The sequence below is a fragment of the Rhinoraja longicauda genome, chromosome 7 (genome assembly GCF_053455715.1).
Source record: "Rhinoraja longicauda isolate Sanriku21f chromosome 7, sRhiLon1.1, whole genome shotgun sequence".
NCBI lineage: Eukaryota > Metazoa > Chordata > Chondrichthyes > Rajiformes > Arhynchobatidae > Rhinoraja > Rhinoraja longicauda.
The window spans coordinates 42,603,807-42,617,402 of record NC_135959.1 but is presented as its reverse complement, the minus strand read 5'-3'; the positions used below and the strand labels follow the sequence as shown (position 1 = coordinate 42,617,402).

General features: G+C 41.5%; 1 protein-coding gene across 1 annotated transcript in view; it reads left to right on the top strand.

The window, feature by feature from the left end:
* LOC144595200 (microtubule-associated tumor suppressor candidate 2-like) overlaps nt 1–13,596 on the top strand; it is a 128,833-nt gene that overhangs the window by 107,085 nt on the left and 8,152 nt on the right. Inside the window, exons 7-11 of the mRNA XM_078402386.1 lie at nt 2,124–2,229; nt 6,349–6,422; nt 7,371–7,469; nt 10,256–10,375; nt 12,552–12,649. Of these exons, the coding sequence (XP_078258512.1) occupies nt 2,124–2,229; nt 6,349–6,422; nt 7,371–7,469; nt 10,256–10,375; nt 12,552–12,649 (497 nt within the window). The remainder of the gene's footprint in view (nt 1–2,123; nt 2,230–6,348; nt 6,423–7,370; nt 7,470–10,255; nt 10,376–12,551; nt 12,650–13,596) is intronic.

Below are 13,596 nucleotides of genomic sequence, written 5' to 3'. Positions count from 1 at the left end.
GAATTCATTATGCTACTGCCATCAGCAGTTGTATTATCAATGAAGATAAGTACCTTCATCAGCCATACATGCCCAGGCCATAACACCTCCACCACCCTGTTTCACAGATGAGGTGGTATGCTTTGGATCTTGGGCAGTTCCTTCTCTCCTCCATACTTTGCTCTTGCCATCACACTGATATAAGTTAATCTTCGTCTAATCTGTCCATAAGACCTTTTTCCAAAACTATGGTTGCCCTTTTAAGTATTTCTTGGCAAACTGTAACCCGGCCATCCTATTTTTTCGGCTAACCAATGGTTTGCATCTTGCAGTGTAGCCTCTGTATTTCTGTTCATGAAGTCTTCTGCAGACAGTGGTCATTGACAAATCCACACCTGACTCCTGAAGATTGTTTCTGATCTGTCGGACAGATGTTTGGGGATTATTATAGAGAAAATTCTTCTGTCATCAGCTGTGGAGGTCTTCCTTGGCCTGCAATTAGTAAGCTCACCAGTGCTCTCTTTCTTCTTAATGATGTTCCAAACAGTTGATTTCGGTAAGCCTAAGGTTTGGCTGATGTCTCTAACAGTTTTATTCTTGTTTCTCAGTCTCATAATGCTTCTTTGACCTTCATTGGCACAACTTTGCTCCTCTTGTTGATAAATAGCTTTCCAAAGTGATGGAAAGACTGGAGGAAAGACGAAGTGCTGAGAGCTCTCTTATACCTGCATTGAGGAGGCAATTAAACATACCTGAGCAATTACAAACATCTGTGAAGCCATGTCCCCCAAACATTATGGTGCCTTGAAATGGGGGGACTATGTATAAACACAGCTGTAATTTCTACATGGTGAAACCAAAATGTATAAAAATGGCTTTTAATAAAATCTGACAATGTGCACTTTAACCACATGTGAGATTACAAATCACAAATTGTGGAGTACAGAGGTAAATAAATAAATGTTGGATCTTTGAACCAAACATTATGGAGGGCAGTCTGCTAACCAACTGTACTATATAGACCTAACAGAATAATTTTTGTATGTCCTTTATCAAAACAATTGACAGGATTGCCATCTTAATGGAGATACAAGAAACAACAAATGCTAGAGTTCCCCCAACACTTTATGTGTTCCTTTCTGAAATGTTTTTCATGACATAATCACTGCCTTGCCACTATGAAACATTTCGTTATTCTTTTGGAATTTCAGATGGTTGGTGGATTTTATAGGAAATTTTGGTGAACTAATGTCAGTATGGACAAAGAAGGGTCCAGACCCAAAACGTCACCTATCCCTATTCTTCAGAGATACTGCCTGACCCGTTGAGTTACTCCGGCACTTTGTGTCATTAGGTGATATGGTCATAAGGGATAGGAGTAGCATTAGGCTAATCGGCCCATCAAGTCTACTCTGCCATTCAATCATGGCTGATCTATGTCTCCCTCCTAGCCCCATTCTCCTGCCTTCTCCCCATAACGTCTGACACCTGTACTAATCAAGAATCTATCTATCTCTGCCTTAAAAATATCAATTGACAGCCTCCACAGCCTTCTGTGGCAAAGAATTCCACAGATTCACCACCCTCTGACTAAAGAAATTTCTCCTCATCTCTTTCCTAAAAGATCATATAATTCTGAGGCTGTCACCTCTAGTCCTAGACTCTCCCACTAGTGGAGATATCCTCTCCACGTCCACTCTATCCAAATCTTTCACTATTCTGTGTGTTTCAATGAGGACCCCTCTCATTCTTCTAAATTCCAGCGAGTACAGGCTTAGTACCAACAAATATTCATCATAGGTTAACCTACTCATTCCTGGGATCATTCTTGTAAACCTCCTCTGGCCAGAACATCCTTCCTCAGATACGGTGCCCAAAATTGCTCACAATATTCCAAATGCGGAAAGCTCCTTATAGAGCCTCAACATTACATCCCTTTTTTTGTATACAAGCCCTCTTGAAATAAATGCTGGCATTAAGTTTGGTTTCTTTCCTACCGATTGTCTTACCATATTCCTACCGAATATGGACAACCTTTATATCCATATTCCAAATTAGTTTGAAAAGTTTACAGATAAAAGGTCCTTGAAGTCTACTTGAGGTTTGTGGTAGTTACCAAATGTTTTATTCTTATATTTTATTAGATTGAAGACATGACAGCCATCCATACTAGTACAATCACAGAGCTGGAGAATAATCACACTGTTGCAATAACTATTCTTCAAGACGAACATGAAAAGAAACTTGAAGGTATTACGTGGGACCATTGCGACTTTTGTGATGGTGGATAATCCTAATTTGAAAATACATCACCATGCCTTCAATCATCAGGTCTGAGTCCTGAGACACTCTATCGTGAGCATTGTGGAAGATTCCCGTCAGAGGAATCACAGTGAGGGAAGTGGGTCACCACCACCTTCTCAAGGGCAATTGGAGATGGGCAATAAATTCTGGCCTTGACAACAATGTCCAGATCCTGCAAAGTGAATAAGTAGAAATAACTTTCTCTCCATTGATCACATGGGATCCAGGGCAAGCAAGCCAACTGGATCCAAAATTGGCTTGAAGGTAGGAACAGAGGGTGATGGTAGAGAGTTGTCTTTTAGACTAGAGGCCTGTAACAAGTTTTGTGCCACAGGGATTGGTGCTGGGTCTACTGCTGCTCCTTATATATATATTAATGATTTGGATGTGATTGTAGGTGGTGCGGTTGGTAAGTTTGCAGATGACACTAACATTGGTGGCATAATGGACAGTGAAAAATGTTATCTACGATTGTGACAGGATTAGATGGCACAATGGCGCATCTGGTAGAGCAGCTGCCTCATGTGCCATAGACCTGTGTTCAATCCTGACCTCGGGTGCTGTCTGTGTGGAGTTTGCACGTTCTCACCATGACCACTGAGGTGTCCTCTGGGCACTCCACTTTCTTCCCACATCCCAATTGGCCTCTGTAAATTGTCCCCTGGTTTGTAGGGAGTGGATGCGAAAGTGGATATTACATGGAAATAGTGTGAATGATCCATGCTGTAACCTTTAATCAATCAAACAAACTTGATGAACTGGGCAATCGGCCAAGGAATGGCAGATGGATTTTAATTCGGATAAATGTGAGATGTTGCATTTTATAGGGAAAACCAGGGCAGGACATACACAGTAAATGCTAGGGCCATGGGGAGTGTTATGGAACAGAGAGACTTGGAGTTGAAGGTACATAGTGTCGTTAAACTGGTGACATAGGAGTGGATAGAGTGGCGAAGAAGGTGTTTGGCATACTCATGTTCATCAGTTGGGATATTAAGTAGAGTTGGGCCATCATGTGACAGCTGTAAAAGACGTTGATAAGGTCACATCTGGAGTACTGTGCACAATTCTGGTGGCCCTGCTAGAGGAAGGTTACAATTAAACTAGAGAGGGTGTAAAAACGATTTATAAGGATGTAAGGTAGACACAAAATGCTGGAGTAACTCAGCGGGCCAGGCAGCGTTTCTGGAGAAGGAATGGGTGACATTTCGGGTTGAGACCCTTCCTATGTAACTGGGTTTGGAGGTTTGAGTTATAAGGACAGGCTGGAAAGGCTGTATTTATTTTTCCTGGAGCATCGGAGGCTGAGAGGTGATCTTATAAAGGGATATAAAATTGAGGGGCATAGTTAAGAAGAACATCCAGTCTTTTTCCCAGAGTAAGGGCGTAAAAAACTAGAGGCCATAGGTTTAAAGTGGGAGAGAAAAGACTGAAAAGGCAACTGAGGGGCAACGTTATCACACAGAGGGTGATGTGAACATACAGCGAGCAGGTGGAAGATGCAGTACCGACATTTCAAAATCACTTGGACAGATGCATGGGTAGGATAGGAAAGGTTTGGAGGGATATGGGTCAGGTGCATACCAGTGAAACAAGCTAGGTTAAGCATCTTGGTCGGCTTGAACAAGTTGGTCTGAAGGTCATTACCATGCTATATGCCTCTGTGACTGTATGGTTTACTTCACTATGGCGGTGAGGAGGAAGGGTAAGTAGTTTAGGGGCAAGACAGTAATTGGAACATGTCATCTCGAAGTGTTTCTGTAATCAACTTCTGCAGTTCAAGTTGATTGAGGAAGGTAGAGAACTAGGTAGGAGGCTGAAAAGCAGGACTTCTAGGGTAGTTATATCTGGGTTGCTTCCAGTACCTCATGCTAGTGAGGGTAGGGACAGGGAGATAGGGGATCTGAATGTGTGGCTGAGGAGTTGGTGCAGGGGGCAGGGATTTAGATTTCTAGATCACTGGAATTTCTTCTGGGGCAGAGGTGACCTATACAAAAGGTACGGGTTGCACCTTAATTGGCAGGGGACCGACATTCTGGCAGGCAGGTTTGCTAGTGCTACACGGGTGGGTTTAAACTAAATAGTGGGGGGCGTGGAGTCAACAACGTAGAAGCGTATGCGTGCAGTTAACGGGAAAGAGAGTGGAGGAAAGGTCACGTTTAAACTAATAGGGGAGGGGGATGGGAACCCCCTGGGCAAGGAGACAGAGGGCCATAAAAGGAAGATAGAAGCAAAAGGTCGAAGGGAGGTAGGAAAAACAAACCCGAAAGTTTTGTGCCTTAATGCGAGGAGCATTCGTAATAAGGTGGATGAATTGAATTACGGAGACATGGCTCCAGGGTGACCAAGGCAGGGAGCTAAACATGCAGGGGTATTCGATATTCAGGAAGGATAGACAGAAAGGAAGAGGAGGTGAGGTGGCATTGCTGGTTAACGAGGAGATTAATGCAATAGCAAGACATTAGCTTGGATGCTGTAGAATCGGTATGGGTAGAACTGCGAAATAGCCAAGGGCAGAAAATGCTTGTTGGAGTTGTAAACAGGCCAACAAACAGCAGTAGGGAGGTTGGGGATAGCATCAAGCAAGAAATTAAGGATGCGTGTAGCAACGGTACAGCAGTTATCAGGGTGACTTTAATCTACATATAGATAGGGCCAACCAAATTGGTAGCAGCACTGAGGAGGAGAATTTCCTGGAATGTATAAGGGATGCATTTTTTAATCCAATATGTAGAAGAACCGACTAGCGGACAGGCCATCCTTGACTGGGTATTGTGTAATGAGGAAAGATTAGTTAGCGATCTTGGTGTGCAAAGCCCCTTAGGCAACAGTGACCATAATATGGTGGAATTCTGCATTAGGATGGAAAGTGATACGGTTAATTCAGACTAGGGTCCTGAACTTAAAGAAAGGAGACTTTGAAGGTATGGGAAGGGAATTGGCTAGGATAGACAGGCAAATTATTCTTAAAAGGTTGACGGTAGAGATGCAATGGGAAAGATTTAAAGACCACACAGATGAACTCCAAAAATTATTTAACCCTGTCTGGCGAAAAAATGAAACGGGGAAGGCGGCTCAACTGTGGCTAACGAGGGAAATCAAGGATATCGTTAAATCCAATGAAAAGGCATATAAATTGGCCAGAGGAAGCAGCAAACCGGAGGACTGGGAGAAATTTAGAACTCAGCAGAGGAGGACAAAGGGATTAATTAAGAGGGGGAAAAAAGAGCATGAAAGAAGGCAGTGGAGGCCAATTCACTGGATGTTTTCAAGAGAGATTTAGCACTTAAGGCTAAAGGAATCAAGGGATATAGGGAAAAAGCAGGAACAGGGTACTGATTTTAGATGATCAGCCATAATCATATTGAATGGTGGTGGTGGCTCGAAGGGCCAAACGGCATACTCCTGCACCTATTTTTCTATGTTTCTAAGTGTGCGGAAACATTTGAGGGCAAGTCACCGTTGAATTCACCACTGTCTCATCTATACCTCGGGGAGAAATGACCAAATGTCATGTCATGGAGGAGAGGCTGGTGTTGGCACTGATTCAGTATAGGCACTTACTAGCCGTTCAGTGAGAAGGGTGTACAAAAGGTTTCATTGGATCTCAAGTCTTCTCCCTCATCAGGTAGGTGGTATGTCTGAACTAAATCAGGGTTGAAATTGAGAAATAAAGTTAACTCATAAAGCAAAGCATTCACTCTTAAAGTATAGCATTCAGTCTAAAGAAGATAGACACAAAAAGCTGGAATAACTCAGCAAGTCAGGCTGCATCTCTGGAGAAAATAGGTGACGTTTCTGGTCGACACCTTTCTTCAGATTGAGATTACGGGTCATTCAGTCTTAAGAGTTTTGACCCGAAATGTCACCCATTCCTTTTCTCCAGAGATGCTACCTGGCCTGCTGAGTTACTCCAGCATTTTGTGTCTTTCTTTGATATAAACCAACACACACCTGTAGTTCCTTCGTAGACACAGTTTCCATATGCTATTTGTCTCTCTTCCTTGCTTTTAGCAAATTCAACAGTATTTGCTGCAAAATCTCATGGAGCATTTTCTTTTTCAGAACTAAAAACCATCCATGAACTTGAGCGGATAACTTTAGAAGAACAATTTGAACAGCTAAGACTTTCTCTTCAGGTCAGTTACATTTTGGAACATGGAGTTAAGACAAAATCTAATTAGAGCCAGATTTTTTACAAAAATAATGTTCTTCTTTGTTTGCAAATATGTAGTTAGTGATGAAAGTAATTGTTCTGTTACTTTGTGCATGATATTCTGACAAACATGACTCTGTCTTCCTTCCAAAGCATGATGTGCAAAGGGCAGATGACCAGAAGATTAGAAAATAGTTGTACGCCAGCAGAACCCTCAAGCCTGCCCCACAATTCAACATGATCATGCCTGATCTGCCCCGGTTCTCCACTCCTTCTCTGTGCCAATTCCCCACATCCTTCAATTCCCTGATCTTTCAAAAAAATATTTATTTTTGGGACAGCACAGTGGTGCTGCAGTAGAGTTGCTGTCTTACAGCGCCAGAGACCCTGGTTCGATCCTGACTATAGGGTGCTGTCTGTACAGAGTTTGTACATTCTCCTCGTGATATTTCTCCAGATGCTCTGGTTTCCTCCCACACTCCAAGGCCATACAGGTTTAAGGTTGATTGACTTTAGTAAAAAATGGTAAATTGCCGCTAGTGTATAGGATAGTGCTAGTATACAGGGTGATCACTGGTTGGTGTGAATTTGGTGGGCCAATGGGCCTGTTTCCACGCTGTACTTCTAATGTCTAAGGTAAAATCTAAAGTCCTCCTCATTAAATACCTCCTTAACCCGCCGGGGCAGAGAATTCCAGGGATTTACAACTCTCTGTTTTAAGTAATCGCCGCCTTGTAATTTCTCCCTTATTCAAGACTTTCCCACTTGCTAATGGTCAGAGTTTACAAGTCAATGGCCACACATCTGCTGTTAATGGTCAAAGTTTGCAAGGCACACACCAGATTTGGGAATCATTATTTCCCTGATAATCATTTTAAAACAAAATAGTCTTGACAATTTATTAAACCAATTTTGTGTTTTTGTATTGAAGGATCAAGTTGACACGTTAACATTTCAGAATCGTTCACTGAAGGACAAAGCAAAACGATTTGAAGAGGCCTTTAAAAAATCTACCGATGAGCACGTTGAGGTAAAAGAAATCTCTAGTTTGTATTTGTAATTAAGGAATGCTTAAAATGTCTTCATCTTTAATTTCTCTCTGCATGTCACAAACCAACTATATCCACAAGAACACGTGTAACGTTGTGTCTGCTATCCATAATTGTTGTTAATTTAGCCCTGTATAATATATTAGCAGGCCAAAAACTGGCTGTGCAAGGGGCATATAGCATGGGCTCAGTATACTATACCTTCTCGGCTATGTAGATCACAAACCCAATGATTAGTCATTCTGCCATTCTGTGAGCCATTCTGTGAAATTAGATTGCTCAGTTGCACAGCACCCAAACAAGTGATTATTGGAAACAAAGTGTGGGAGGCACTTCTTTTCCAGAGGTGCTGCCTGACCCGCTGTGTAACTCCAGCACTTTATGTCTATCTTTGTTATAACCTGCAGTTCTTTGTTTCTACATGCTGGAGGAACAGAGGAATTCAGGCAGCAACTGTGGATGACGAAAATTGACTGACGACATTTCGGGTCGGAACGCTGCCTTAGATGACCTGAAATGGTGTCTGTCCATTCCTTCCACTCATGCTGCCTGATCTGCTAAATTCCTCCAGCACTTTGCTTTTCGCTCAAGATTCTGCATTTGCAATTTCTTGTATCTCCAAGTGTTACAAACTGTCACCAACAATGCACATTCTTTTACTTAAATGTGGTACCACGGTAACCACCTTCCTCATTGAAACTGAGGGTCACTTTTGATTTCTAATTGCCTTACACCACCCCATACCTCACTTTAGTCCCTTGTCTGCCATGCCACAACTAGCCAGGGAGAGTGCAATTGGTACATTAATGTTTACGATTACACTTTCCATAGTACCAGCCAATTTCCGGGACCTTGATTCTGCAGTATCTCCCCAGTGGCATGGCTTATGTGGAGGACTCAGCTACCACAAATGAAGTTGTAACTTTCTATTCACTCTGCACTTTGACAAACTGCACAGTAGATACACATTACTGTCAATCTGCAATGTACCAACTGCACTCTCCCTGGCAGCTTGCTAGATGTGGTGTAGCAGACAAGGGCCTAAAGTGAGGTATGGGGTGGTCTAAGTAGATTCACATGATTCCTGATTGGACAGAGTTGCACCTAGTCAATAAAAAATTGCAGATGCTGGTAATCTAAAATGTAAGCAAAAAATGCTGGAAGCATTCAGCAGTTCTGGCATTTGTACATTTGGCAGTTCTTTGTACATTTTGATCAAATACTAACGAAAATGTATTTTCTGGCCTGCCAGCAATACACATTGTGTATAAAGTGACTTTAAAACATAGACCTTATGTTAATAGTATCCAGATACACAGTTGTGATTTGTATCTGGATACTATTAAAGAATTCCATTCCCTCGTCATGTATCAGGTACCACTACCGCTGCCATTTAGCCTCTGCAAATTGCCCCTAGTGTGTAGGAAGAGGATGAGAAAGTGGGATTACATTGAAGTCTGGTTTAGATACGATAGTAGCTTTTAAGAGACTTTAAGATAGGCACATGGAAGGCCATGGAATAAATGGATGTGGATCATATACAGGCAGATGAAATTAGTTTAACTTGGCATCATGTTTGGCACAAACATTGTGGGCCAAAGGGCCTGTTCCTGTGCTGAACTGTTCTATGCTCCATGTACCCGGTCAACAATCAGAATCCTTTCAATAAAAGGCAATTATGTCAATATTAAATGAATGTAATGATGGCACTATCGAACTCAAGACTACCCACTTTAGGGATGGTGAATAGTGTACCATGGGAAAGGGATTGATATGTGCAGCTGGGAGAAATTGGTGATCAGACAGTTTGACCAGAATACTGGAGCTAAACCAGATAGACTGTTAGTCTTTCTGTTACAATACAATACAATATATCTTTATTGTCATTGTACCCAGGGGTACAACGAGATTGGGAATGCGCCTCCCATACGATGCAATAATTTAAGTAATTAACAGCAACCCAACGAAACAAAACAATTGTAAGAGGTTTTTTTTAGACAGGGTAAAGTGCAAGTTGATCTATGCGTTGTGGCCATCCGGCTCAGCAGGACCGGTTCATAGCAGCTATGGCCCTGGGGATGAAGCTGTTCCTGAGTCTGGAGGTGCGGGCGTAGAAGGCCTTGTATTGTCTGCCCGATGGAAGGAGTTCGAACAGACTGTTGCAGGGGTGTGAAGAGTCTTTGTGGATGCTGGTGGCTTTTCTGAGGCATCGTGTGTTGTAGATGCCCTCCAAGTCTGGTAGCTGTGTTCCGATGGCCCTCTGAGCTCTATGGACTACCCGCTGTAGAGCTTTCCTTTCTGCCTCCGTGCAGCTGAGGTACCACACAGGGATGCCATGCGTTAGGATGCTCTCTATGGTGCAGCGGTAGAAGGTCGTCAGCAGCTGTTGGGGTAGACCAGACTTTTTCAGTGTTCTTAAGTAGAACAGTCAATACGACTGTATTGTGAAGCTCAATTTGTGTGGTTCCCAAAACAATGGCTGATAATGCTACCACTTATTTTAAGAAGCAGTATTTCCAGAGCTACATTGCTCCTTGTTCTAGAAAGTTATTGTAACTAGCAGCATGTGTGTGCATGCATGCACGCGCGTGTCTGAGTGACAACCTATTACTAGGCTTAGGTGATTTTAACATCAGTGATATAGGGTGTTGCTTCAAAAGATAATTTATCAAGTATGATTATATACGATTCAAAGAACTGAAGTAAAAGTTGATCTAATCTTAAATGTTACTATTTTTATGTTGTACTTTTTATTATAATGTCACAGATTGCCTTGGCACCTTACCAGCATTTAGAGGAAGACATGAACAGTTTAAAACATGTTCTTGAAATGAAAAATCAACAAATCCATCACCAAGAAAAGAAAATTATGCAATTGGAAAAACTGGTTAGAAACAAAATGGATTACTATTCATAAAACTTACACGGTTTAGAATCAAATTTGTCTATTTGTAAATCTGTATAATTTTGATGGGAGTGTCAGAATAGTGTCCTAAAATTTGAGTTTTAACATTGAACCATTTTGTTGAAGTTGTACTGAATATGTAAAATTGGTCTGCGTTGGGCCTTTAGATTAGATTAAAAAGTAGTCCTTTAAAATTTGACATGATTTGCAAGTTTGCAGAGGACACTAAAGTGGATGATATTGTAGATAGCAAAGATGGTTATCAAAAATTGCAGCAGGATCTTGATCGGTTGGGCAGGTGGGCTGAGGAATAGCTAATGAAGTTTAATACAGAGAAGTGCGAGGTGTTGCATTTTGGTGTCACAATGGCAGGGGTCTGAGGAGTGTTGTAGAGCAGAGGGATCTAGGACTGCAGGTACATAGTTCCTTGAAAGTGGCATCAAAGTTAGGTAGGATAGCCAAGAAGGCTTTCGGCGGGACATTGGCCTTCATCAGTCAGAGTATTGAGTAAAGAAGTTGGAAGGTTATGTTATAGTTGTACAAGACATTGGTGAGCCCACATTTGAAGTATTATGTTCAGTTATGGTCACCCTGTTACAGGAAAGATGCTGTTAAGCTAGAAAGGGTGCAGAGAAGATTTACGAGGATGTTTTCAGAACTCAAGGGCTTGAGCTATAGGGAGAGGTTCAGCAGGCTAGGACATTCCTTGGAGCGCAAGAGGATGTGGTGATAGAGGGGATTATAGAGGTGTATAAGATCATGAGGGGATTATATAGGGTATTTTACAGAGTATTTTACCCAGAGTAGGGGAATCAAGAACCAGGAGACATAGGCTTAAGGTGAGGTGAGAAAGATTTAATACGAACCTGAGGAGCAACATTTTACACAAAGGGTGGTGGGTATATGGAAGGAGCTGCCTGAGGAGGTAGTTGAGGCAGCTACTAACACAACATTTAAAAGACATTTGGACAGGTACATGGATAGGATAGGTTTAAACACATACAAGTGAGACTAGTATAGATGGGACATGTTGGCCAACGTGGGCAAGTTAGGCTGTATGACTCTGGCTGTTTTTAATTATCTATTTAATTGTTCAAATTTCAATGACACAGTACCATTTTTATCAATGCCACAGTGATAAAGATTGATGTTTCTTTGGTTTTTCACTGTCTGCCATATCATTCTCTGTAATGTTTTTCAGCTTAAAGGAATTCTTAAAATGTTTAAACTAACATCTAACAATTTGATCATCTATTTAAACAGTTTTGGTGGGGATGGATGTCCTTTCTGCAAGGTTAAGAAGGGGCATAAATTGAAATGTTGTTCTTTAAGTTATATTCTTTTACCTCTATATCCTCTATTGAACATCATTGCTAAAAACAATACTGCTGGTACCAGTTCATGGTCTCCCTCATGACGGAGATCTTCAGCATTGTTTGAATGCATCTGAACTTTACTGTCTGTATCCAAGCTGGTAAAAGGCTGAAAAATACTTATTTCTCCCTATTCCTTTTAGAAAGTAAAATACATAGTTATGAAAACTTTGAAAAACGCTTCTTGAATGGCAACAGAAAGGACATTTTTCTCCTGTCGTCCCATAGAAGAGAAACAGACACATATGCAGAGAGAAAATTCATGATCGTTGTGGAAAAAGCATTAATTTAAAACAGAATAAGGGAATAACCAAAAGCAAAGGCATACGACTAAACATTCTATTACTTTTAACACCATACACCAGAGAAACTGCACATGGTCACAAGAACATGCAAACTCTGTACAGACAACACCCATGGTCAGGATTGAACCCGGGTACCTGGCACTGTAAGGCAGCAGCTCTACTGCTGCACCACTGTGCACCTTTGAATGTTTTGGGTCAGGATCCTTCTTCAGACTGATATTTGTTGGCGGTTTCCATGATTTACAACATAATGGAGAGAAAACCATGGAGATGATTTACCAGGATGAGGTACTAGTTAGTGTAAGTTTCCAGAGTTAATCCTCCATACTTACTCAGTATATTTTGCAATGCAATATTCTGAACACTCCACATCATGTTATTTGTCTCCTTGCTAATTTGTTTAACTAAGACGTTGACACCATTATGTGAAATATTCACAATGACGTGTTTAAATATGTTATTTTTCTGTCATCTGTGCAGTCTGAGAAGAATGTGGTATTAGAAGAAAAGGTTCAAGTACTTCAACAACAGAATGAAGACCTGAAAGTCAGGATTGATAATAACACTGCCTTAACAAGGTTAGTCATCCAACGCAACACGTCCTTGTAAAATGCGATTATCCAAATCCTGAAGATAATTGGCAGAACATATACTCAAAGTAAAAAACAAATACTGGAGTAACTCAGCGGTTCTGGCACCATCAGTGGAGGAACTGAACAAATGACGTTTCAGGTCAGACCCTTCTTCAGACTGATTGGGTAGTGTGGAGAAAGCTGGAAAAGTGAGATGGGGGTGGAGCAAAGCCTGGCAAACAGGTGGGTACAGATGGGGGAGGGGTGATTGACAGACGGGTGGAGAGTGTATAAAACTGACGGTGGAAAGGAGACAAAAGGGTGTGAGATAAAGAATGGGTGAAATGTAAAACCAGAGTCTGAGTTATGGATAGAAGGGACAGGGTGGAGGGAAAAGAGGTTTTCTCTCCCCAACTCCATCAGTATTCCAGCATCTGCTGTCTCTTGTGTTTTCTTTTCACTACAAGTAGACTTCAGGCCTGATGCTTTCACGATAAATGTTAAGTGTGCAAGCTTTTTATTTATCTCAATGAACAGAAAATCATGAGCTTTGCATCCATGATTTGCTCTATGGAATCCTCAAGAGCACTATTACCTGCTTGGAGTGTGTAGAACATTTGTGGTAGTTAATTTTGCAAATCTCATCCATTATTTTATTTCACCTATTATTATTTATGTAGTCTGTGTTCTTTTCTGATTCAGATCAACTTGTTTTTTTACACAAATGGTAGTAGGTGTATGGAATGAGCTACTGGAGGAGGTGGTTGAGGCAGGTACTAAGCAATGTTTAAAAAACATTTAGACAGGTACATGGATAGGATCGGTTTAGAGGGATATGGGCCAAATGCAGATACGTGGGGCTAGTGTAGATGAGGTACGTGGGTAAGTTAGCTCGAAGGGCCTGTTTCCATGCTGATTGTATCTATGATTCTATAAGAGGCTTGAGCTAGTAT